The sequence below is a fragment of the Salvelinus namaycush genome, chromosome 13, assembly GCF_016432855.1.
Source record: "Salvelinus namaycush isolate Seneca chromosome 13, SaNama_1.0, whole genome shotgun sequence".
NCBI lineage: Eukaryota > Metazoa > Chordata > Actinopteri > Salmoniformes > Salmonidae > Salvelinus > Salvelinus namaycush.
This window is the reverse complement of record NC_052319.1, coordinates 2252355-2277868: the sequence shown is the minus strand read 5'-3', so window position 1 is coordinate 2277868 and position 25514 is coordinate 2252355. Positions and strand designations below refer to the sequence as shown.

The window sequence follows — 25514 nt, the reverse complement described above, 5'->3', positions numbered from 1 at the left end:
AGTAATACAATTGTAGGCAGAAGTTGGTACAGATTACAGTATAACAGTATAGGATAGTTCTCCCCAAGTTCTGCAAAATGTCTAAGACATCCTATAACTCATATAGCCTCTCCCAGTCCTTCTTGCGTGAATTTCCCTGGCAGCAACATTTTAATAAATCTAACCCACTGACAGCAGCAACCATCTTATCAGCAAGTAAAAACTCAGAAGTGGGTTTGACCGAAACTTAACCTTCCATCACAAGTATAGAGTCATAACAATGTGAATGAGTGTAAGCATCTTCTGACAGGTGGCTGGTTTCATCAGGTCTGTGGCAGCCTTGTGTTCTCAGAAAACCAGATAAACACGGTGGGATCCAGACAGGAGGTGTCTGAACGTAGATGAACGTAGGTCACAACACTCAAAAACAGGTTTTAACACACACACAGAGGTCTCCTGAAGAGGAGACCTTACAGTTTATCAATACAGAATTGATTAACCCTTTAAAAGGTATGAGGCCTTGGTTTAACCCGCTTCACACCACTGGCTGTAGTCAATGAATTGCATTCTCACAGAGGTGTTCCTTTTGTCCAGGTGGGAAAGGGCAGTGTGGAGTGCAATTGCATCATCTGTGGATCTGTTGGGGCGGTATGCAAATTGGAGTGGGTCTTGGGTTTCTGGGATAATGGTGTTGATGTGAGCCAGGACCAGCCTTTCAAAGCCCTTCATGGCTACAGACGTGAGTGCTACGGGTCGGTAGTCATTTAGGCAGGTTACCTTAGTGTTCTTGGGCACAGGGACTATGGTGGTCTGCTTGAAACATGTTGGTATTACAGACTCAGTCAGGGACAGGTTGAAAATGTCAGTGAAGACACTTGCCAGTTGGTCAGCACATGCTCAGAGTACACGGAATGAATGATTTTTAAATGGACCACCCTTGGCTGGAAATTCGTCACTCGTTCATCCCGCGATGCTTGTGTTTTCAGCCACCGGTAGCTTGTGGGTGCTTTATATGCGCTAGAGTCAATTATGAGTGCATGTATACTTATTTAAAAAAATAATTAATATATGCCTACTGTATGATGGCTAGCAAATTAATTAGCTAACTAACGTTAGCCTGCCTAGCTGGAACTTCTGAAGAAGGAGCATTTTTTATTTCTACAATTGACAAAAGATAATCAAACAAAACATATTTACTTTTTACGTAGTAGCAAAATGTCTAACTCATTTGCATTTGTTTTTACTTACACTTGTATGGTGACTTCTCAGTTGATGTTGTTTTTAAGTTTTCGTGGACTTTTATTAGCGAATTTACAATCGTCACAAATTAAATTATGGGGAGTTTCAGGCCCCGAAGTGAACATAATCGTACACTCGCAAAGCCTACTAAAAACGAAGGCTGAGGGGCTTACGTTGCAAACTTCCCTTGCTTGGCTAATCATTTGGACCACCCTCCAAGATGGCGATGGGGATTCCCCCAAGGCAAGGGTAAGTGGATGAGGGTGTTTCTTTTAATTATTTGGACCGCAGCCCAGGTTAATTCTCTGATCCTCATCTTATGATTGGATGGACAACATGTCAGTTCATACTGAAAAAGCTTTGATTGGCTGGAGGATGTCCTCCGGAAGTGGTCATAATTACCATGTAGGTCTATGGAAGGGGGTGAAGTCTACAAGCCTCCTAGGTTTTGTATTGAAGTCAATGTACCCAGAGGAGGACAGAAGCTAGCTGTCCTCCGGCTACACCATGGTGCTACCCCAGAAAGTGCTGTTGAAGTTACTATTGACCTTCATTGTAAAACAGTGTGTTTTAATCAATTATTTGGTGACATATTAATATATTTAGTATAGTTTTATCTAAACATGATAACTTTTTAGTGTTTCACTATTTTTATTTGTATGACATTTCACTCAGGAGGATGGCTCTCCCCTTCCTCCTCTGAGGACCTTTCACTGCAGTACTTCAACAATGCCTCCTTGTCTTCTGTACTGCATATACTGTGGTATTATAGTAGGAGAGTGTATAAAAGATCTAACTGCCCCACAATCCAAAGTAATAAGGATGTGGTCTATCAGAATGATCAGACAAATCATTTTGCTAAATTTAACTATGACAATATTTAACTGCTTGGCATAAGTAAAACATTTGATACTTCTTCCACTGCTACAAAAATACTTGTAAAGAGTTAAAGCAAGTCCCATCATTTTTTCTTAATGGAAAAGTACCATACTTTTTAAGTGTTCTCCCCCCAGAGATTAAATGTATCGCAGGCCTTTAGATAAGTAGCCAATTATTTTCCATTTGATACGGTTGCCATGGTTACCGACCATATCCTTAAAATTAAGGCCAAGAAAGAAAGAAAAAACATGAATAGATTCAAAAGCAGACTATTTAGGCCTAACTTGATTTGTATATATTAGACACTGCATTGTCCTTGAATGAAAGTCCTTGTTTTCAAAATAATAACTAGCTACATATTTATAAAAACTGATTTATTTCCTCTTACAAAACACTGTTAATTATTTATCGGGAATTTTAAATACGAAGAATTATTCCAATATGCAGTGACAGTGTCCTAGAATAATACCATTACTACTACAAATACAGTATTATGTGCATGGAAATGTATCCCAGCATGCATGCTTGACAGCGAAACGACGAACAGGGAAGGATGATGAAGCTAAAATGGCAGCTCAACTGACGGTGCTGCCAATACGGGGTGAAGAAATACACAAGGAACAAACTAGAACAAAAGGCGATATGACACATTTTCTTTGAGATTCTTTGCTTTAATCCCAAATTAAAAGACGATATGGTTTGAGATTCGGAATACCGGGAAAGAAAGAACGATTCGACGCTCTGAAATTAGAAGCATATTTCCCAGTTGCATCGCGCGGGCTAAATTTTTTTCAGTTTTTGGAAGATACACTGGGATGTAACAATTCTGCTGTTTTTGCAGTACAGGATGGACAAATGACGCGAAATGTAGGCTTTTAAAATGACCGTTGAGATATAATTGAAAACGATCTAGTTTTTTAAATGTAATATATGCATTGTTCTCCAAAACGATGATGTGTGCTGCTGCTGCAGCCGGTGGAGGGATTCTTCCATCCACATCGCCTTCGATGAGGCTAGGCATCAGGGTCATTTCTGGAGTTGGTGAAGATTTCTCCTCCATTGGGTCGGGTATGGGTTCGTGTCAAACACCGGGAACCCAGTCGGATTGCCGAAGTCGGTACCAGCTTCTACTCTCTGGGCGAGCATTGGCGGAAAGATACAGGAGGATTTATACCACGGCTATCAATGACAAAGAGCAAGGGATAAACCAAGGAAGGTAGGTTGGGTGAAAATGAGAAATGTCTGACACAAAGCTGGCTAGCCTTGTAGCTAGCTTGCAAATTAGCCCAACTACCTGCAGGGTTTGTCACACAACCAATACTGTTTGACTGCATGCTCACATCCACTTAACCTACTAAACTCAACTATTTACGGAAAATCGTTGGAAAATCCATCTTAAATCATGGAGTTATGTTTAATCGGCTATCCAGTTAGCCAGGCTAACCTCTCCACCTAGTTTGCTAGCAAGGTGGCTAGCTTTGACAGCTAGCAATCCAACACTTAGCAGTTTAGCAGCTAACTGGCCACATGATAGCTGCCAGCGTTAACGTTAGTGTCCAGTCATAATATTTTTTACTGTGGGAGACTGGTAGGTTAGTTTTGAATAGGCTGATTTACTCACATGCTGTTACCCGTCAATTATGTCACTAGGTTAAATCTGTAACTTACTAGCCAACTAACTAGTAATGAGTAGCTAGCTAACCTAATTAGCTAGCCCGTTATTTAGCATAGCTAGTTAACGTTAGCTATCCTCTCTAGTTGCGTTTTTGGTTGTTCTCGTTTACGCACTGCAGTATACAGGCTTGCCAGCTTACGTCAGGACTTTACTCTTCGTATGATCAATGCATGTTGGTGAATATGTGTAGTTAGGTAGCTTGTCTATACATTCGGCAGGTAAATAAAAACAAATGTCAGTAGCTGCTTGATTTTTGACATATCACGTAGCTAAGTAGCTAGCTAGCTTGGATCGAACAATGTGTGTGGTATAGATCCTATTTAGTTACTAGGGGGACTATGTCATAAATCCTGAAAGTTCGAGAATTGGTTTTAATTTCCAGCCATATTGGCCAGGGTGAAACCCAAACCAGTTCAATTGTATTGAGTGGCAGTAGGGGCGTAATCCCGGTTTTACTTATGCACGAAAATAAAAGTTAAGTGACATCTCAGAAATTGTGTAATAGAATTGTCAACCAAAGATATTGTCATGTAATTAAAAATACAGTTTATACAAATATTCTGTATAAATAGCCTCTAAAATATGTGTAAACAGACCGTAAATGTCTACATTTTTGTTTTCTTGGAAAGCTGTGAGTGCTATTATATGATACAGTATCAACTTGTGTAAGTCTTACCATCCACAGATTCAGCCGGTGTATGGCTGTGTATTAGAGGGCTTCGCGGATCCGTGTGCACCCAATATTCTAACTGGTCCTAAGGGGTCTGGGCCAGGTCCTGTTAGATTGGCATTGGGTCTCGGGTCTATGTAGCTACAGCAGATAGACCCATGAAGACCTCTATTGTGGATTGACTGCGTTGTTTGAATGTAATGTTGGCATATTGGCAGTTAAAGCTGCAATATGTAACTTTTTGGTCACTGATGAAATTCACATAGCAATGTGAGTGTTAGATCTGTCATTCTCATTGAACGCAAGTCTAAGACATGGTAGATCTATTCTATGTGCATTATTTCTATTTCTATCCATGCTTAAGTTTCGTTTTTGCATCTTACTTTGGGTTTTGTACACCAACTTTATACAGCTGAAAATACTGTTTTTGGTTATTGAAAAAATATTTCACAGCGGTTTAGATGATTGTTTTGTCACATTAACTAAAATTAGGCAAATTTAGAATTTTTGCAACCAGGAACTGGCTGCTTGATTTCTGTATTATAGCACCTTTTTTATAATAAGAAAAAAAATGTATGGAATCATTCCTTAACTGTCTGGTTGGCTGGCTAACAAACATACAGTGCAGAATTATTCTTAAAATGAATTTTACACAATAGCTTATTGCAGCATTGGCAAACCATGGTTGACCATCTCCTTGACCAAAATGGCTCACCTTTATCCCATCATAAGCGTTTTCATGCCCATTCTATTATTGTAATTCCTAATTATATGGTGTGTGTGGGCCCAAATTCACAGGGCTGTAGTAGCAACCCTACCCTGGCAAATGGTTTTATCAAAATTGACACTTCATAGTAGGTTTTGGAGAATTTACGTAGAATTTACGCAGCTGGTTAGGAGAATTAACGTAGCAGTTAAGGTTAGGAAAAGGGTTAGCTAAAATGGAAAAAAATCGACTTTTTACATCAATTTGACAAATGCTGTGTCCTGTCTAGGCATGACTCTGGCAAACGTAGCCAGCGCTTTTTTTTCTCAGAGATAAAATGGTGGCCTTATCTGGGATTATACAGTGCATTTGGAAGGTATTCAGACCCCTTGACTTTTACCACTTTTTTTTTACGTCACAGCCTTATTCTAAAATAGATTAAATTGTTTTTCCTCAACAATCTACACACAATACCTCATAATGATAAAGCAAAAACAGGTTTTTAGACATTTTTGCAAATTTATTAAAAATTATAAACCACTACCTTATTTACATAAGTATTCAGACCCTTGACTCAGTATTTTGTTGAAACACCTTTTGGCAGCGATTACAGCCTCGAGTCTTCTTGGATATGACGCTACAAGCTTGGCATACCTGTATTTGGGGATTTTCTCCCATTCTTCTCTGCAGATCCTGAAGCTCTGTCAGGTTATTTTCAGGTCTCTCCAGAGATGTTCAATCGGGTTCAAGTCCGGGCTCTGGCTGGGCCACTCAAGGACATTCAGAAACTTGTCCCGAAACCACTCCTGTGTTGTCTTGGCTGTGTGCTTAGGGTTGTTGTCTTGTTGGAAGGTGAACCTTCGCCCCCAGTCTGAGGTCCTGAGCGCTCTGGTACAGGATCTCTGTACTTTGCTCCGTTCATCTTTCCCTCGATCCTGACTAGTCTCCCTGTTTTTGCTTTGTCATTATGGTCTATTGTGTGTAGATTGAGGATTTTATATATTTAACCTGTCTGGGAACAGGGAACCGCTAGCGGAACCCTCGCCAACAGCCAATGAAATTGCAGGGTGCCAAATTCAATCAACAGTAATCTCATAATTCAAATTTCTCAAGCATACAAGTATTAGACACCATTTTTTAAAGATACACTTCTCGTTAATCCTACCAGTGTCCTATTTCAAAAAGGCTTTTCGGCGAAAGCACAACATATCATTATGTTAGGTCAGCAACTAGTCACAGAAAGCATACATCCATTTTCCAACCAAAGAGAGGAGGCACAAAAAGCAGAAATAGAGATAAAATGAATCACTAACCTTTGATATTCTTCATCAGATGACACTCCCGGGACAACATGTTACACAATACATGTATGTTTTGTTTGATCAAGTTCATATTTATATCCAAAAACCTCAGTTTACATTTGGCTTTGCCTCCAAAACATCCTGTGAATTTGCACAGTGCCTCATCAATTTACAGAAATACTCATAATAAACTTTAATAAATGATACAAGTATTATGCACAGAATTATAGATATACTTCTTCTTAATGCAACCGCTTTGTCAGATTTCAAAAAAGCTTTACGGAAAAAGCAAACCATGCAATAATCTGAGTACAGCGCTCAGAGACCAAAACAAGCCAAACATATACCCGCCATGTTACGGAATCAACAGAAGTCAGAAATACCATTATAAATATTCACTTACCTTTGATGATCTTCATCAGAATGCACTCCCAGGAATCCCAGTTCCACAATAAATGTTTGTTTAGTTCGATAAAGTCCATTTATGTCCAAATCACTCCTTGTTGTTCGCGCCTTGAGTTCACAAATCCATGACGTGCGATCACTAGGTCCAGACAAAGTGAAAAAGTTCCGTTACAGTCCGTTGAAACATGTCAAACGATGTATAGAATCAATCTTTAGGATGTTTTTAACATAAATCTTAAATAATGTTCCAACCGAGGAATTCCTTTGTCTTTAGAATTGCAATGGAACGCAGGTCGCTCTCACGTGAACGCGCGTGGTCAGCTCATGCCACTCTGGCAGACCTCTGACTTATTCAGCTCCCATTCCCGCCTCCTTTACAGTAGAAGCATCAAACAAGGTTCTAAAGACTGTTGAAATCTAGTGGAACCCTTAAGTGCAATAGGACCCTATAGACACTGTATATTCGATAGGTGATAAGTTGAAAAACTATAAACCTCAGATTTCCCACTTCCTGGTTGGATATTTCTTAGGTTTTCGCCTGCCATATGAGTTCTGTTATACTCACAGACATCATTCAAACAGTTTTAGAAACTTCAGTGTTTTCTATCCAAATCTACTAATAATATGCATATATTAGCAACTGGGCTTGAGTAGCAGGCAGTTTACTCTGGGCACGCTTTTCATCCAAATGTGAAATTGCTTCCCCTATCCCAAAGAAGTTAATCCATTTCAGAATAAGGCTGTAACGTAACAAAATGTGGAAAAAGTCAAGGTCTGAATACTTTCCCAAGGCACTGTATGTTAGAGGTTGACCGATTAATCGGCATGGCCGATTTCAAGTTCATAACAATCGGTAACTGCCATTTTTGGACGCCGATTGTGGCTGATTACATTGCGTTCCACGAGGAGACTGCGTGGCAGGTTGACCACCTGTTATGCGAGTGCAGCAAGGAGCCAAGGTAAGGTGCTAGCTAGCATTAAACGTATCTTATGAAAAACAATCAATCTTCACATAATCACTAGTTAACTACACATGGTTGATGATATTACCAGGTTAACTAGCTTGACCTGCGTTGCATATAATCAATGCGGTTTCTGTTAATTTATCATCTAATCACAGCCTACTTCGCCAAACGGGGGATGATTTAACAAAACGCATTTGTGAAAAAAGCACAATCGTTGCACGAATGTACCTAACCATAAATATCAATGCCTTCCTTAAAATCAATACACAGAAGTGTATTTTAAAACCTGCATATTTAGTTAAAATAAATTCATGTTAGCAGGTAATATTAACTATGGAAATTGTGTCACTTCTCTTGCGTTCATTGCACTGTCAGGGTATATGCAACAGTTTGGCCTGCCTGGCTCATTGCGAACTAATTTGCCAGAATTTTACAGAATTATGACATAACATTGAAGGTTGTGCAATGTAACAGAAATATTTAGACTTGTGGATGCCACCAGTTTGATAAAATACGGAAAGATTCCGTATTTCACTGAAAGAATAAACGTTTTGTTTTTCGAAAAGATAGTTTCCGGATTTGACCATATTAATGACCTAAGGCTCGTATTTCTGTGTGTTTATTATAATGAAGTCTTTGATTTGATAGAGCAGTCTGACTGAGCGGTGGTAGGCGGCAGCAGGCTCGTAAGCATTCATTCAAACTTTCCTGCGTTTGCCAGCAGCTCTTAGCAATGCTTGCTTCACAGCTCTGTTTGACTTCAAGCCTATCAACTCCTGAGATTAGGCTGGCAATACTGAAGTGCCTATTAGAACATCCAATAGTCAAAGGTATATGAAATACAAATGGTATAAAAAGATAGTCGACGCGTCATAATTCCTATAACTACAACCTAAAACTTCTTAACTGGGAATATTGAAGAACGGGGAATATTGAACCATCAGCTTTCATATGTTCTCATGTTCTGAGCAAGGAACTTAAACGTTAGCTTTTTTACATGGCTCGTATTGCCCTTTTACTTTATTCTCCAACACTGTGTTTTTGCATTATTTAAACCAAATTGAACATGTTTCATTATTTGAGACTAAATAGATTTTATTTATGTATTATATTAAGTTAAAATTAGTGTTCATTGTTCATTCAGTATTGTTGTAATTGCCGTAAAAAAAATTCTTCCGATTAATCGTTATCGTCTTTTTTTTGGACCTCCAATAATTGGTATCTGCGTTGAAAAATCATAATCGGTCGACCTCTACTGTAATATACCTGAATTCACTAACATTGAGAATCATGTCACTCATCTAACTGACTATAGCTTATTGCCTAAAAGCATGCACTTTTATTATTGTTGTTGTTGTATTTAGAGATTAGCTCAGATCAGTTCTGTGCTTATACCATGGCATTGTTGAATACTCTGTTCTGATTGGCTATAAGGGCAGTCTGGTTTGTATTATTGACCTATAATCAGTCCCTCTAGGATTCTGCTGACATTTTTTGTGATAATCTGTTGGCAAAAATGTTTGATTCTTCTGCGGCAATTGACATTTTGCATGGCAAGGCAAGAAAATGTTCGGGTTAGCTCTAACGAATTGTTAGAATGTTGCAGTCAGAATGACTGCTCATTAGCTTGAAGGGGGCTGCATCGAGGCCCAGGGTTTCTAGTGTTAAGTCAAAACTGTAATAAGTCCACTCAGGAACATTGAATGTCGTCTTGGTAAGCCATTAGTGTATATTTGTCCTTTTGTTTTAGGTTATTGTCCTGCTGAAAGGTAAAATTTTCTCCCAGTGTCTGTTGGAAAGCAGTCTGAACCAGGTTTCCTGTAGGTCTTTGCCTGTGATAAGCTGTATTCTGTTTTTTTTAAATCCTAAAATAACTTCCTAGTCCTTGCCAATGACGAGCATACCCATAGCATGATGCAGCCACCGCCATGCTTGAAAAATATAAAGTGGTACTCAGTGATGTGATGGATTTGCCCCAAACACAATGTTTTGTATTAGGGACAAAGTTAATTTCTTAGCCACATTTTTTTGCCGTTATACTTCAGTGCCTTATTGCATACGTATGTTTTGGAATATTTTTATTGGCATTTACGTTAGTATTGTGGAGTAACAACAATCCATCCTCAATTTTCTCCTATCACAGCCATTCAACTCTGTAACTGTTTTAAAGTCACTATTTGCCTCATGGTGAAATCCCTTAGCGGTTTCCTTCCTCTCCGGCAACTGAGTTTGGAAGGATGCCTGTATCTTTGTAGTGACTGTAGTTGAGTAAATATTTGACGTGTGTATACAGACCATTCTGAAAGTTGTTACGTTACAGCCTTATTCTAAAATATATTACATTATTTTTTCCCCCTCATCAATCTATACACAATACCCCATAATGACAGTGAAACAGGTTTTTAGATTTTTTTGCGCATTTATTTACATAAGTATTCAGACCCTTTGCTATTTAACTCGGGTGCATCCTGTTTCCATTGATCATCCTTGATGTTTCTACAACTTGGTTGGAGTCCACCTGTGTTAAATTCAAATGATTGGACATGATTTGAAAAGGCACACACCTGTCTATATAAGGTTCCACACTTGACAGTGCATGTCATAGTTAAAACCAAGCCATGAGGTCGAAGGAATTGTCCATAGAGCTCCGAGACAGGATTGTGTCGAGACACAGATCCGGGGAAGGGTACCAAAACGTTTCTGCAGCATTGATGGTCCCCAAGAACACAGTGGACTCCCATCATTCTTAAATGGAAGAAGTTTGGAACCAAGAGTCTTCCTAGAGCTTGCCAAAATGCACCATAAGGACTCTCACACCATGAGAAACAAGATTCTCTCTGGCCTGAATACCAAGTGTCAGGTCTGGAGGAAACCTGGCACTATCCCTACGGTGAAGCGACGTGTTGGCATGCTGTGGGGATGTTTTTCAGCGGCATGGACTGGGAGGCTTGTCATGATTGATGCAAAGACGAACGGAACAAAGTACAGAGATCCTTAATTAAGTCCTGAGCGCACTGGCGCAGGTTTTCAGGCTGGGGCGAAGGTTCACCTTCCAACAGGACTACAACCCTAAGCGCATGTCCCGAAGCCAGTCCTGCGTTGTCTTGGCTAAGTCTCAATGTCCTTGAGTGGCCCGTACTTGAACCCTATCAAACATCTCTGGAGAGACCTGAAAATAGCTGTGCTGCAACGCTCCCCATCCAACCTGACAGAGCTTGAGAGGATCTGCAGAGAAGAATGGGAGAAACTCCCCAAATATAGGTGTGCCAAGCTTGTAGCGTCATGCCCAAGAAGACAAGGCTGTAATCGCTGTCAAAGGTGCTTCAACAAAGTACTGAATAAAAGGTCTGAATACTTATGTAAATGTGATATTTAAAGATGTTTTTTTTTATACATTTGCAAAAATGTCTAAACCTGTTTTTTGCGTTGTCGTTATGGCGTATTGTGTGTAGATTGATGCAAGAAAATGATTTTATCCATCTTAGAATAAGGCTTTAACGTAACTGGAAAAAGTCAAGGGGTCTGAATACAATCTGAATGCTCTGTATATATTTTAACTACTTCCACATGCAACTCGGAATAAGACTATGCAATTAGCCGCTTAAAATGATTATTTACTCCATAAGATAAATAGCAATATGCAAGAGACTATTGATAAACCATGTGCAATCAAGTATGCATTTAGCTGACAGATCAAGGAACGGTCATGAGATTGGAATTCTAATTACAAGTGTTTTTAATTACTTTGTACAATGTATTAAGCTGAAGTTGCAAAGCATTGACAAGTATTACAAGGCGTGATCAGAGAGGGACAAAGAAACCATGGATTGTGCCATAGCTCTTGGGAGATGGAGAAAGGAAAATAAAGTGTTGTAGGTTTCTCACCACAGCAAGTCAGGAACATAGGCGAAAGAACAGCGAATCTAATACCCTTTTATAAGCATCTTAGTTGTTTGGATTCAAAATGAGTTGTTGACCGATTAGCATTACTGTTAACCTCCAATCAGGATGTTATCACAACAGAAGCTCAGAGGTGTGAAGATGGGGTTTGGCAAGATCAACACTGGGAATGCTGAATTCCTAAGATGACACAGTTAAGTCACTTCGGGGGCTTCCCTACAACTGAGTGTATTGATACACCGTCCAAAGTATAATTAATAACTTCACCATGCTCAAAGGGATATTCCAATGTCTGCCCCCCCAATCTACCAATAGGTGCCCTTTGCGAGAACACCTCCCTGGTCTTTGTAGTTGTATCTGTGTTTGAAATTCACTGCTTAACTGAGGGACCTTACAATTATCTGTATGTGTTTGTAGGACAGAGATGAGTTAGTTGTTTGAAAATCATGTTAAACACCTATTGCATACAGAGTCCATGCAACTTATTATGCTGAACAAAAGTGTAAACACAACATTAAACAATTTTACTGAGTTTGTTTATGTAAGGTAATCAGTGAAATGAAATCCATTCATTAGGCCCTTACCTATGGATTTCACATGACTGGGCAGGGGCGCAGTCATAGCTGGGCCTGGGAGGGCATAGACCCACCCACTAGGGAGCCAGCCCCAACCAATCAGAATGAGGTTTTCCCCCATCAGGGCTTTATTACAGACAAATACATCTGTTTCATCAGCTGTCCGGGTGGCTGGTCTCAAACGATCCTGCAGGTGAAGAAGCCGGATGTGGAGATCCTGGACTGCTGTTGTGAGGCCGGTTGGACGTACTACCAAATTATCTAACCTGTTATGGTAGAAAATATAACATTCATTTCTCTGGCAACAGCTCTGGTGGACATTCCTGCAGTCAGCATGCCAGTTGCACGCTTCCTTAAAACTTGAGACATCTGTGGCATTGTGAAACTGCACATTTTTAGAGTGGCCTGTTGTTCCCAGCACAAGGTGAACCGGTGTAATGATCATGCTATTTAATCAGCTTCTTGATATGCCAAACCTGTCAGGTGGATGGATTATCTTGGCAAAGGAGAAATGCTCGCTTACAGGGAGGTAAACAAATTTGTGCACAGTATTTGAGATGGTTTTTGTGCTGATGGAACATTTCTGGGATTTTTAAAATTTCAGCTCATGAAACCTGGGATCTACACTGTTGAAATGTGTATATATTCTTTTCAGTATGTGACTTGCTAAACATTTCTACTCCTGAACTTATTTACACTTGCCATAACAAAGGGGTTGACTCAAGACAATTCAGCTTTTCATTTTTAAATATAACATAATTCCACGTTCACATTATCTCAATTTCATCGATTTTAAATTCAGGCTGTAACGCAACAAAATGTAATGGGTGTGAATACTTTCTGAAGGTGCTGTGTCTGGTATCTGTATTTCTTGCCTTAACTAACGATAGTTAAGTTTGACAGGGTCTCCCGAGTGGTGCAGTGGTCTGTGCCACTAGAGATCCTGGTTCGAGTCCAGGTTCTGTTGCAGTCGGCCGCGACCGGGAGACCCATGGGGCGGCGCACAATTTGGGAGATGCCTAAGACACGACGGACAGCTGATCGTCCTCGCAGTGGCAGACCACGTCTAACAACACCTGCACAGGATCTGTACATCCGAACATCACACCTGCGGGACAGGTACAGGATGGCAACAACAATTGCCTGAGTTACACCGGGAACGCACAATCCCTCCATCTGGAGCGGGATTGATGTGGAGGGTCCGTCATGGTCTGGGGCGGTGTGTAACAGCATCATCGGACTGAGCTTGTTGTCATTGCAGGCAATCTCAATGCGGTGCGTTACAGGGAGACATCCTCCCTCATGGTACCCATCCTGCAGGCTCATCCTGACTAGAGGTCGGCCGATTAATCGGCAAGGCCGATTTCAAGTTTTCATAATAATTGGTAATCAGCATTTTTGGATGCCGATTATGGCCGATTACATTGCAGTCCACGAGGAGACTGCGTGGCAGGCTGTCCACCTGTTACGCGAGTGCAGCAAGGAGCCAAGGTAAGTTGCTAGCTAGCATTTAATCTTATCTTATTAAAAACAATCAATCTTAACTAGTGATTATGTTAACTACACATGGTTGATGATATTACTAGTTCATCTTGCTTGTCCTGCGTTGCATATAATCAATGCTGTGCCTGTTAATTTATCATCGAATCACAGCCTACTTTGCCAAACGGGTGACGATTTAACAAGTGCATTCGCGAAATAAGCACTGTCGTTGCACCAATGTGTACCTAACCATAAATATCAATGCCTTTCTTAAAATCAATACACATGTATATTTAAAAAAAACCCTGCATATTTAATTAATATTGCCTGCTAACATGAATTTCTTTTAACTAGGGAAATTGTGTCACTTCTCTTGCGCTCTGTGCAAGCAGAGTCAGGCTATATGCAGCAGTTTGGCTCGTTGCGAACTGTGTGAAGACTAATTAATTTGCCAGAATTGTACATAATTATGACATAACATTGAAGGTTGTGCAATGTAACAGCAATATTTGACTTAGGGCTGCCACCGTTAGATAAAATGCATAACGGTTCCGTATTTCACTGAAAGACTAAACGTTTTGTTTTCGAAATGATAAGTTTCCGGATTTGACCATATTAATGACATAAGGCTCGTATTTCGGTGTGTTTATATTATAATTAAGTCTGAGTTGATATTTTATAGAGCAGTCTGACTGAGCGGCGGTAGGCAGCAGCAGGCTCGTAAGCCGTCATTCAAACAGCACTTTCCTGCGTTTGCCAGTAGCTCTTCGCTGTGCTTCAAGCATTGCTCTGTTTATGACTTGAAGCCTATCAACTCCCGAGATTAGGCTGGCAATACTACAGTGCCTATAACAACATCCAATAGTCAAAGGTATATGAAATAGAAATGGTATAGAGAGAAATAGTCCTACAACCTAAAACTTCTTAACTGGGAATGTTGAAGACTCATGTTAAAAGGAACCACCAGCTTTCATATGTTCTCATGTTCTGAGCAAGGAACTTAAACATGAGCTTTTTTACATGGCATATATTGCACTTTTAGTTTCTTCTCTAACACTGTTTTTGCATTATTTAAACCAAATTGAACATGTTTCATTCTTTTTGAGACTAAATCGATTTTATTTATGTATTATATTAAGTTCAAATAAGTGTTCATTCAGTATTGTTGTAATTGTCATTATTACAAATGTGTATATATAAAAATCGGCCGATTTAATCATTATCGGCTTTTGTTGGACCTCCAATCGGTATCGGCCTTGAACAATCATAATCGGTCTACCTCTAATCCTGACATGACCCTCCAGCATGACAATGCCACCAGCCATACTGCTCGTTCTGTGCGTGATTTCCTGCAAGACAGGAATGTCAGTGTTCTGCCATGGCCAGCGAAGAGCCCGGATCTCAATCCCATTGAGCACGTCTGGAATCCCCCCCCCCCCCCCCCCCCCAGAAATATCAGGGAACTTGCAGGTGCCTTGGTGGAAGAGTGGGGTAACATCTCACAGCAAGAACTAACAAATCTGGTGCTGTCCACGAGTAGCAGATGCACTGCAGTACTTAACTTCTCTAGGGCTCTAGGGGGCAGCATTCGGAATTTTGGATGAAATGCATGCCCAAATTAAACTGCCTGCTTCTCGGGCCCAGAAGATATGATATGCATATAACTGGTAGATTTGGATAGAAAACACTCTAAAGTTTCCAAAACTGTTAAAATAGTGTCTGTGAGTACAACAGAACTGATTTGGCAGGTGTGAACCTGAGAAAAAATCCATTCAGGAAGTAGTTTTTTTTGTTGGTTTTGTAGTTTTCTATTCAATGCCATTACAGTATCCATTGACTTAGGACTCAAATTGCAGTTTCTATGCCTCCCACTAATGTCAACAGTCTTTAGAAATTGTTTCAGGCTTGTATCCTGAAAAATGAGGAAGTAAGAGCAGTCTGAATGAGTGGACCCTGCCGTGTCACAGGTTTTTTCAAGCTTTTTCATGAGCGAGACCGAGAGTGCGTTTCTTGTTTACCTTTTAAATTGACGATGTTTTTGTCCGGTTGAAATATTATCGATCTATTTAGGCTAAAAACAACCTGAGGATTGAATATTAACATCGTTTTACATGTTTCTATGAACTTTACGGATACAATTTTTTTGTCTTCCTGTTTTGACTGCGTTTGAGCCTGTGGATTACTGAAGAAAACGCGCGAACAAAACGGGAGGTTTTTGGATATAAAGAGACTTTATCGAACAAAAGGAACATTTATTGAGTAAATGAATGTCTGCTGAGTGCAACCATATGAAGATCATCAAAGGTAAGGGATTACTTTTATCTCTTTCTGACATGTGTAACTGTTCTACTTGGCTGGCTACTGTTTGTAATGATTTGTCTAGTGGGCTATGTTCTCAAATAATCGTAAGGTATGCTATTTGCCGTAAAGCATTTTTTAAAATCTGACACCGTGGTTGGATTCACAAGAAGTTAATCTTTAAACTTATGTAAAATGTTTTATTTTCTGAATTTTTATAATGAGTTTTTCTGTATTTGAATTTGGTGCCCAGCAGTTTCACTGGCTGTTGAAGAGGTGGGATGCTACCGTCTCACGTGCCCAAGAGAGGTTAATGTAGCTAGTGGCTGTTACTTTTGATTTTGACCCCCCCCCCTTTTTTTCCAGGGACACATTATTCCATATCTGTTAGACACATGTTTGTGGAACTTGTTCAGGTTGTCTTAGTTGTTGAATCTTATGTTCATACAAATATTTACACGTGGAATTTGCTGAAAATAAACGCAGTTGACAGTGAGAGGACGTTTCTTTTTTTGCTGAGTGTAGTATGTATGTGTGTGTGTGTGTGTGTATATTTGTTTATGTTTGGAGGTCGTGGCCCCAGGGCATGTAGCCTGTCGGTAATCCGGCTGTCACCAATTTTTTTGTTTTTGTTTTGCATGTTACCATATTGATTAGACATTTCTGTGATTGTCTATAGGCCCAACTGTTACTGAATTTGCTCATTTATTTCATAATGTGTTTCAGGGGAAAGAAAACTTTGAGCAAGAAGAAGCTGAAACGGCGCCAAAAGGTCAAGTCAAAAGTCAAAACAAGAACCAAGGTAAGATATTTTATTGGTACAAGAGGGTCCTTTCTTTCCTTGTGAGTTACTAATTTCTTTCTCTCAGAATAATACAATGATTTCATTGCAAATTTGTTGCTTTAGTTCTTTTTGGTCAAAAAGTTGGAGTTGCCTATTGAGAATCTCAAGCTGAGAATAAAATTATTTTCTTGTAATGCTTCACCTTTATCAAAGCATTTTATTTTCATGGTACAACTCATTTACGTAACTACACCTCCTAGGCTATATACATGTATGAGCACAGGCTTGCTTAGCTGGTTTTGCCGTTGATCAAATGAACTCTGCTGATTGTTGATTATAACAACATTAATGCATTAGTTTCTCCCTCATTAATATTTAAGTTGGTTGCCAGGAACGCCGTTTTATTTAGTTGGCTTGACCAACTGCCAGGGCTCCAGCTCTCTCACACCTGGAAGAGTAGCTGAGGTAGTAATGGGAGTGGGTCTGGCTTGGGTGTGATGGAGCTGTTGCTGAGCAACCTATGTGTTCCACATTTCCACGGAAACCGTTGCCAGCCTGCCCTCCATCTCCTCACCTGTGTTAGGACTCTTTCCTTTGTGTTTCTCTGTGCAGGGCTAGGAATAAAATGGTGTAGTAGGCCCTACCCTTATAGTCTCCAAAACCTAAACAAACCCCCAGAGCTGATGTCGAAGCCTGTTGGATATATTTATATTTTCTTTCACATTGCAAGTGTCATCTGCACTGCGGTGGGACCCTGGTAACGCCTGGCTGTTTAGGATTTCCTTTCTTAAGCAGTTAAAACATTTTCCCCTGTGAGTGTTGAGCCACAAGCAGGCAGAGGGTAGAGATGCAGACAGGCACACCCCAAAACATCACAGACGGGTGGAATGCGGCTGGTCCGATTTTCCACTCATGCCTCTCTCATACAGGTGGTGCTGGTTCCTTTCTCTCTGGCTCCCCTCTCTGATCTAGTGTGGGACTGGTCCCATTTCACGCCCGTTTCCCCCTCTGATACGGCTCGGGCCAGTTTGTGCCTTAGAACACGCCTCCCCCTCTGTCACAGCATGGTATTTAAAGGTATACTCAGCGAAGTGACTTTGCACGTGCAGCACCACAGATATTGTGATGTGCGAGACAGAAGATTTCGTTCTCACACAGCCACACACAGTATGTGCGCAAGTTCACTTCACGCAGTTACGTGGTAGATACGAGAACGGAACAGCGGCGAAGTTGAGCCACTTAATTCAGAACTCTTAGTTGTTGTGTAAATTGACCCACTCTGCTGTTTACTTTCTGCACCTGTTATATCGCTGAGCCTACCTTTTTTAGGGCCTCTTCCGCATTTGGCTGCTTCTCTGCTTACAAACACACAAATGGGTGGAGTCTGGCATGGCAGGAGGAGGGAAAAGTGAGGAATGCTATTGTAGTAGTTTCATCCTGAAGCATTTTAATGCTTTTGCTATTCAGACTTCAGACTCAGCTTTTTTGTGTGTGGAAATGTTATCGTGTTCAAAACAACCTAAAACATCTCAACTGATATAGCCTTTGCCTTTAGGCTGCTGACTATAATCAGACGTCAAGGGCTAAGATAGGCCTATGCTATGTAGACCGTTTGTAATTGTGCAGACAGTAGTGTTCTCTTTCTTGAAGCGTTCAGATAGCTGTCGGTTTTTACGTTTACGCTTAATTCCTTTTGGGCAAAACATAATCCGAAACACAACCAAAACAAACTGCAAATGCATTCAACATGTTTGTAGAGTCACAAGCTTGATCGAGTCATTGTGTGCAATGAATATGGGACCAAAAACTTTTGACTACTTCAATACCCTAGAAGTGAATGTCCAAAATACTTATGACTGCGTCAAATGAGGGGACTAGATATGTTTAATTTCGAAATTGTAAAAAGGGTATATATTTAAATTACAAGTTGACAGATTTTAATCGGCATGGCCGATTTTACTTTGGGCCGATTTCAAGTTTTCATAACAATCGGTAATCTGCTTTTTGGATGCCAATTATGGCTGAGAGGGAGACTACGTGGAGACGGCGTGGCAGGCTGACCACCTGTTTCGCGAGTGCAGCAAGGAGCCAAGATAAGTTGCTAGCACAATCACTAGTTAACTACACAGGGTTGATATTACTAGTTTAACTAGCTTGTCCTGCGTTGCAAATAAATTAACAGGCACCGCATTGATTATCATCGAATCACAGCCTACTTCGCCAAACGGGGGATGATTTAACAACAGCGAATACGCGAAAAAAGCACAATCGTTGCATGAATGTACCTAACCATATACATCAATGCCTTAAAATCAATACACAAGTATATATTTTTTAAACATGCATATTTAGTTAAAAGAAATTAATGTTGGCAGGCAATATTAACTAGGGAACTTGTGTCACTTCTCTTGAGTTCTGTGCAAGCAGAGTCAGGGTATATGCAGCAGTTTGGTCCGCCTGGCTCGTTGCGAACTAATTTGCCAGAATTTTACATAAGTATGACAACATTGATGGTTGTGCTTTGTAACAGCAATATTTAGACTTGTGGATGCCACCCGTTTGATAAAATATGGAACGGTTCCGTATTTTTTGTGGGCTTTTGTGGGCATTGTGCACATAGCCTGTCTTCTCGAGAGCCAGGTCTGCCTTCGGCGGCCTTTCTCACTCACAAGGCAATGCTCACTGAGTGTGGACATAGTCAAAGATTTCCTTAATTTTGGGTCAGTCACAGTGGTCAGGTATTTTGCCACTGTGTACTTTCTGTTTAAGGCCAAATAGCATTCTAGTTTGCTCAGTTTTTTTGTAAATTCCTTCCAATGTGTCAAGTATTTTTTTTTTTTCTCATGATTTTGGTTGGGTCTAATTGTTTTGCTGTCCTGGGGGTCTGTTTGTGAACAGAGCCCCAGGATCCGCTTGCTTAGGGGGCTCTTCGGGTTCATTTCTCTGTAGGTGATGGCTTTGTTATGGAAGGTTTGGGAATCGCTTTTACATTGTGCTAATTTAAGGTGCCGCCAGGCCTGTTCTGTCCTTGCAGCTTGGTAGTTTAGTATACTTATTTACTTAGCTAATATAACAAAATGACCTAGAGATTGTCTCTTACTTTTTGGAAGTAGCTTCAGATTGAATATTACTCAGTTTTGTGTTGGATGGTATATCCAGGTTCTGCTGTTTCTTCTGCAGATTTTTTCTTTTTTTGTTTTTTTGCTCGATAGTCCTTGAAAGTAATAGTCCATTCAGGTAATTTTGTCCAAAGTCAAGGTTTTAGGTATGGAATTTGGATTGAAGGTTTTAATGTTGAGGTTAGTATCCTGTATAAGTCCTTGCGGAAAAATGTCAAGTTTATCTACATTTATCCAACTCTTTTTTTTTTTTTGCAGAAGAGCTCCTCTCTCTCCGACCTGAAGATAATTTATGCCTCTCAGCTAGATTTATCCAACCCCTCATTTCAATGACTCATTGACCTTACTGCTGGCGGCAATGCTGGGTTATTTAGCATCGTTTTAAAAGCCATTCAGTGTGATCCATATTCACAGTGTAAGGAACAAAAGGAGGCACTTAAAAAAAAAAAAAAAAAAGTTGACCAGGGCCTGTGTTCATAAAGCGTCCTGATCTAGTGTCTTATCCCCCCCTGTCCATGTTAACGTATTTATTATCATCTAAGAGGCATAACAGATCCTAAATTATTGTGGATGGCTTTGTGTGCCAGTCATGTCCTTATCACTGCAAGGCATTGACCTACAAATGGGGCGGCAGGTAGCCTGGCGGGTAGGAGCGTTGGGCCAGTAACCGAAAGGTTGCTGGATTGAATCCCTTAGCTGACAAGGTAAAAATCCGTCGTTCTGCCCCTGAGCAAGGCAGTTAACCCACTGTTCCCTGGGCGCCGAAGACGTGGATGTTGATTATGGCAGGCCCCTTCACCTCTGATTCAGAGGAGTTGGATTAAATGCGGAAGACACATTTCAGTTGAATGCATTGTTGTACAACTGACTAGGTATTCCACTTTCCAAATGGCCGCATCCCCTCCACTGTTAGCCTTAATTTTAAAAACAGTCCCACTCCCCTCAACGGTTATTGGGCTGTCCTCGTTCCTACCCGTCACTGCTCACACCACAATTAAATAATCTATTCTTTACCTTCCTCTCCTCCCCTATCCTGCCGTCCCTCTTCTTGTCATCGCTCTCTCACTTGAGTTGCTTTGTCTCACCATTTCTCATCCTTTTTCTTGCACTGAAATCTGAGAACTGTGTCCTCTTCTCGCAGACAATCACATTAGGCTTAGTTTCGCAGAATAGGCTGTATCTCACTATCCCTCTTTAGGCTTTATTGTAGTGTCTCGACTATCTGGACTACCTTCTACTTCAAACAGTGAATCAATCTCCATGGGACTGCTACAGTTAGCTAAAGAACTGAGCCTACGTCTTCCTCCAAGAATGCCTGCATCTTTGAATATGCATTCTAATGCATTCTAATTGTCTCTCTTCTCTTTTGATGGAGTCTTGAGGGGCAATCTGCCTTCATTCGTTGACTGCTGAAACAAAATATTGTTTGATTTGCGAGTCCTAGCTGTATTTCTTATACTTTATCTCTATCTTCTCCACAGACGGATAATCTCGATGGGGCCTTCTGTGTGCCGGACATCAAGCTGCACAGCAACCCATCGGCGTTCAACGTGTACTGCAACGTGCGCCACTGCGTGCTGGACTGGCAGCAGCGGGAGTCGTCCCTGGCCTCACAAAGCTCCGTGCAGAGCGGTGACTCGGACAGCGAGGAGGAGGAGGAGTACCGTGAGCCCGTCATCAAGCTGCCCAAGGTAACTTCAGAAGCACAGGGATGGGTACAGGGTTGGTGGAAGGGTAGAAATACATTAAAATAGAAAAAACATTCACATTCACATCAGCGTTCCATGACAGGTGGCCATATTGAGTGTACCCACATGTAGTCAAATTGAGTGCCCTACTCAAATTGCTATGGTCGGAGGGGCTTTGTCCGTTCTAGTAATTGCATTTTTATGGGTGGAAAGAAACACCGGGCAAGCTGAAACGAATGCACTCGGAGGGAGGCAAACAGTGTAGGGAGAGGGATGCTTGCCAGTACGACTAGAGAAGTAGGCCTACGTGATTACAGGGAATGTGCTAGCCAGGGAGTCAGTTCAGTCTTCTTTTGCAGACTCCAATTCAAGGGTGGTATCCAATATATTGGGATAACAGGTTGAGGACCCAAGCTAGATTGCCTGGTAAATTTGAATTTTAGGTGACAGCAGCCAATGGCAGCAGCCAACCTGGTGACAGCAGCCAATGGCTAATTGGTGGCTGCTGCCGCTGGGTAAATATTCCAATTTTCCGGGCTATCTAGCTTGGGTCCTCAACCTGTTATCCCAATATATTGGATATCAAGCTTCCTAAGGTCAGAAAGAATGGAACAAATTGGTATCATTTAAATCCACCTCAATTGTCCTAAAATATGAAATGCACCTTGAAATTTCCTATATAATCAGTTAGCAAAATATAAGTTGGAATGTGATCTCCTTAGTATGTTGCACATCATATCGCACCCTAACTTTGGGCATCTGTCCTACCTTATACCCATCCATTTTAGTCTAGGCTATATGGTGAACTTTGCCTCTAGATGTTGACCTAGAGTCAGTTTAGTATTTTCTCTACCAAATGTTAGGATTTGGAAGCTGATCCTAGATCTCTACCTAGTGATACCTAGTTTCACCCCCTGTAGCCTATATCCTGTATCTCCCATTGCTCTCAGGTTCCCGCCCCGCCCCGCCCCGACACTGAGCTCTGTTTCTCTGAGTTAGTGTTGTTGAACCCTTTTGACTGCCATGATAATTTATAGCAACACTATGAGAGGCTTAAAGCACTGGTCTGTGAGGATTAGCTACTGCCTTGTCTCACTCACTGACTCAATCTCACTCTCTAGCACTGGGCGCTCGCGCTCTAGCACTGGGCGCTCGCGCTCTAGCACTGGGCGCTCGCGCTCTAGCACTGGGCGCTCGCGCTCTAGCACTGGGCGCTCTTTCTGACTATTTTCTCTTTCCCTCCCTGCTTTTCTCTGCGTCTGTCTGTCCCACTCTGCTCGTCACTGCTTTGCCACTGTGGCCTCACTGAAACAGAGCACGTACCCAGGAGCAATATCACAGCACACAGAGTAGGGAGTGTGTGTGTAGCCTGTCTTTGTTTGCGTGTGTGTGTCCTGCAATCCCCGCATTTTTTTTGTGCCGGCCGTCAGCTCACGGTATGCATCTTCTAGCGATCTATTGATCCCGAGTGGCGCAGCGGTCTAAGTCACTGCATCTCAGTGCTAGAGGCGTCCACTACAGACCCTGGTTCGATTCCAGGCTGAATCACAACCGGCCGTGATTGGTAGTCCCTTAGGGCAGCGGACAATTAGCCCAGCGTCGTCTGGGTTTGGCTGCGGTAGGCCGTCATTGTAAATAAGAGTTTGTTCTTAACTGACACACAAATTGGATAGATAGCGACGGCAGGAAAACGCAGTCTGTCCTACCTCCCAGTACAATTTGTGTGCGCAGAGGTTGGTTGCAGTCAAATGTCTTTGCACGGAGAAGGGCGAGGGCATGATGCGTGAATTTGCATGTCCCATGTATTGTAAGTGGTAACAATGAGTCGAAATCCACTTAGTGAGTGACTCATCAGTCAGTGTAACCTAGCGAATCGCATTGGTGAGAAAGCTGTTCATTTGATCCAGAATTTGCATAGGCTACTGCAGATAAATTCTGAAAACATTCGACGAAGATGGTGAATCATCATTGCAGGAACATTGGCTAGTGGAGAGCCTCATTCTGGTCCAAATTTGATAATTAGGCCCTCATGTGATCCAGGCATTAAAATAGAATTCAACAATATTCAAAAATGTTTTAACCTCATTAGGGAATCAACTAAATGTATTGAAAATGTATTAGTTTTCCCAAGTTCATCATAAGACCTGAACAGAATGGGGCGGAAATACCTAGTCAATTACACAACTGAATGCATTCAACCGAAATGTGTCTTCCGCATTTAACCCAACCCCTCTGAGTCAGAGAGGTGCGGTGGGCTGCCTTAATCGACATTGACATCCACGTCACGGGCGCCCAGGAAGCAGTTGTTGGGGTTAACCGTCTTGCTCAAGGGCAGAATGACAGATTTTTACCTTCCAGTTACTGGCCCAACGCTCTTACCCGCTAGGCTACCTTGCCACCTCTGCCGTGATTCGTATTTCCTGCAACTTTATGAATAGGCAACGAGAATGCCTTTATCTGTGTGTGTGCGGTGCGCACGTCTACCTCTTTGTGTAGCCTTTAGTAATGATGGAAAGGCTTTCCTATAAACCTTGTCAATTAAATGCTAACTACAAGGTAGAATATGATTATTTTCATCATTCCAGTGGGTATTTGTTTAGCAAACTACCATCGCATGTACGCTACAAAAACACAGCTAAACAACAGCCTCTTGCTAGGTGCACACTCGAATTAAAGGGTCACTTTTTGATAGGGGACTGTTACAGAGGAGTGTAAATGCTCTTTTTTAGGCTGGAACATTTTGTTGAATTGTATGTTATAATTCTGAAATGTATTGATTGTTGCTACCGCCTTGGCCAGGTCTCCCTTGAAAATAAGACTCTGGGTCTCAATGGGCTTTTCCTGGTTAAATAAAATGACTACACCCAACAATCTATATTCCTCAGATGTTTCCCAGACCTCATTTGGTCCACAAATGTGGTTTAAGCATGGTTGTGGACTTAACATCCAATTTGGTTGTTTTTCTATTTTTAAAAGTCTTGAGAGCGAAAAAAGGAGAAAAGGGAAACTTGGAAAAATTCGCAGGAGAAAACGGAATTTGGGAATGAACAAAACAGAATAAGCCAAAAATATATATTATTTTAGGGCCCTACCTAATAATAATTTTATGAATTCAGGCTTTTTAAAATCAGAAGATTACATTTCTTGTCCTGTTGTGGAATGTATACAACAGTCATGATAAACAGCCAAGCTGATGTTAGCAAATCTGCAATGCATGCCGGAACTTCCTCAAAAATACTTAAAGCTAAGTTTGGTTGCATTGACACTCATGAAGAACCTGTCCATGATTTCTTCCCTGTGAGAGTGTCATTATTTTTGTGGGAAAAGTATTATTGATGTAAAGGTCTGCAATAGTAGTAATTCCTTTTCACTTCAGAATAAAAAAGTATTGTCAGTTAGTGAGGGGGGGAAAGCATGGTTATGGCAAATAGGAAGACAGGCAGAGGTCTCCGGTAGACCAAATGTTTTCCTTATTTGCTACCACATTTATTTTTTTTGCTTAGTTATTGCCAGTAATATCTGTAGAAGATATTACTGGCTATCATGTCGGTAGGTCAATTTATAAATACATTTAGAGTCCTTTGGGATGACATCAAAATATTTAATTTTGTCTCCTGTGATTTTAAAAGGTACAGTGGGGAGAACAAGTATTTGATACACTGCCAATTTTGTAGATTTTCCTACTTACAAAGCATGTAGAGGTCTGTCATTTTTATCATAGGTACACTTCAACTGTGAGAGACGGAATCTAAAACAAAAATCCAGAAAATCACATTGTATGATTTTTAAGTAATTAATTTGCATTTTATTGCATGACATAAGTATTTGATCACCTACCAACCAGTAAGG

The 25514-nt window shown here is 40.9% G+C and overlaps 1 protein-coding gene across 1 annotated transcript in view; it reads left to right on the top strand.

Moving 5' to 3' along the window:
* Positions 1-2638: 2638 nt before the first annotated feature.
* Positions 2639-25514, top strand: part of LOC120058172 (E3 ubiquitin-protein ligase MYCBP2) — a 286250-nt gene continuing 263374 nt past the window's right edge. The window contains exons 1-3 of the mRNA XM_039006646.1: positions 2639-3313; positions 16801-16876; positions 21459-21668. Coding sequence (XP_038862574.1) covers positions 3048-3313; positions 16801-16876; positions 21459-21668 — 552 coding nt within the window. The 5' untranslated portion in view covers positions 2639-3047. The remainder of the gene's footprint in view (positions 3314-16800; positions 16877-21458; positions 21669-25514) is intronic.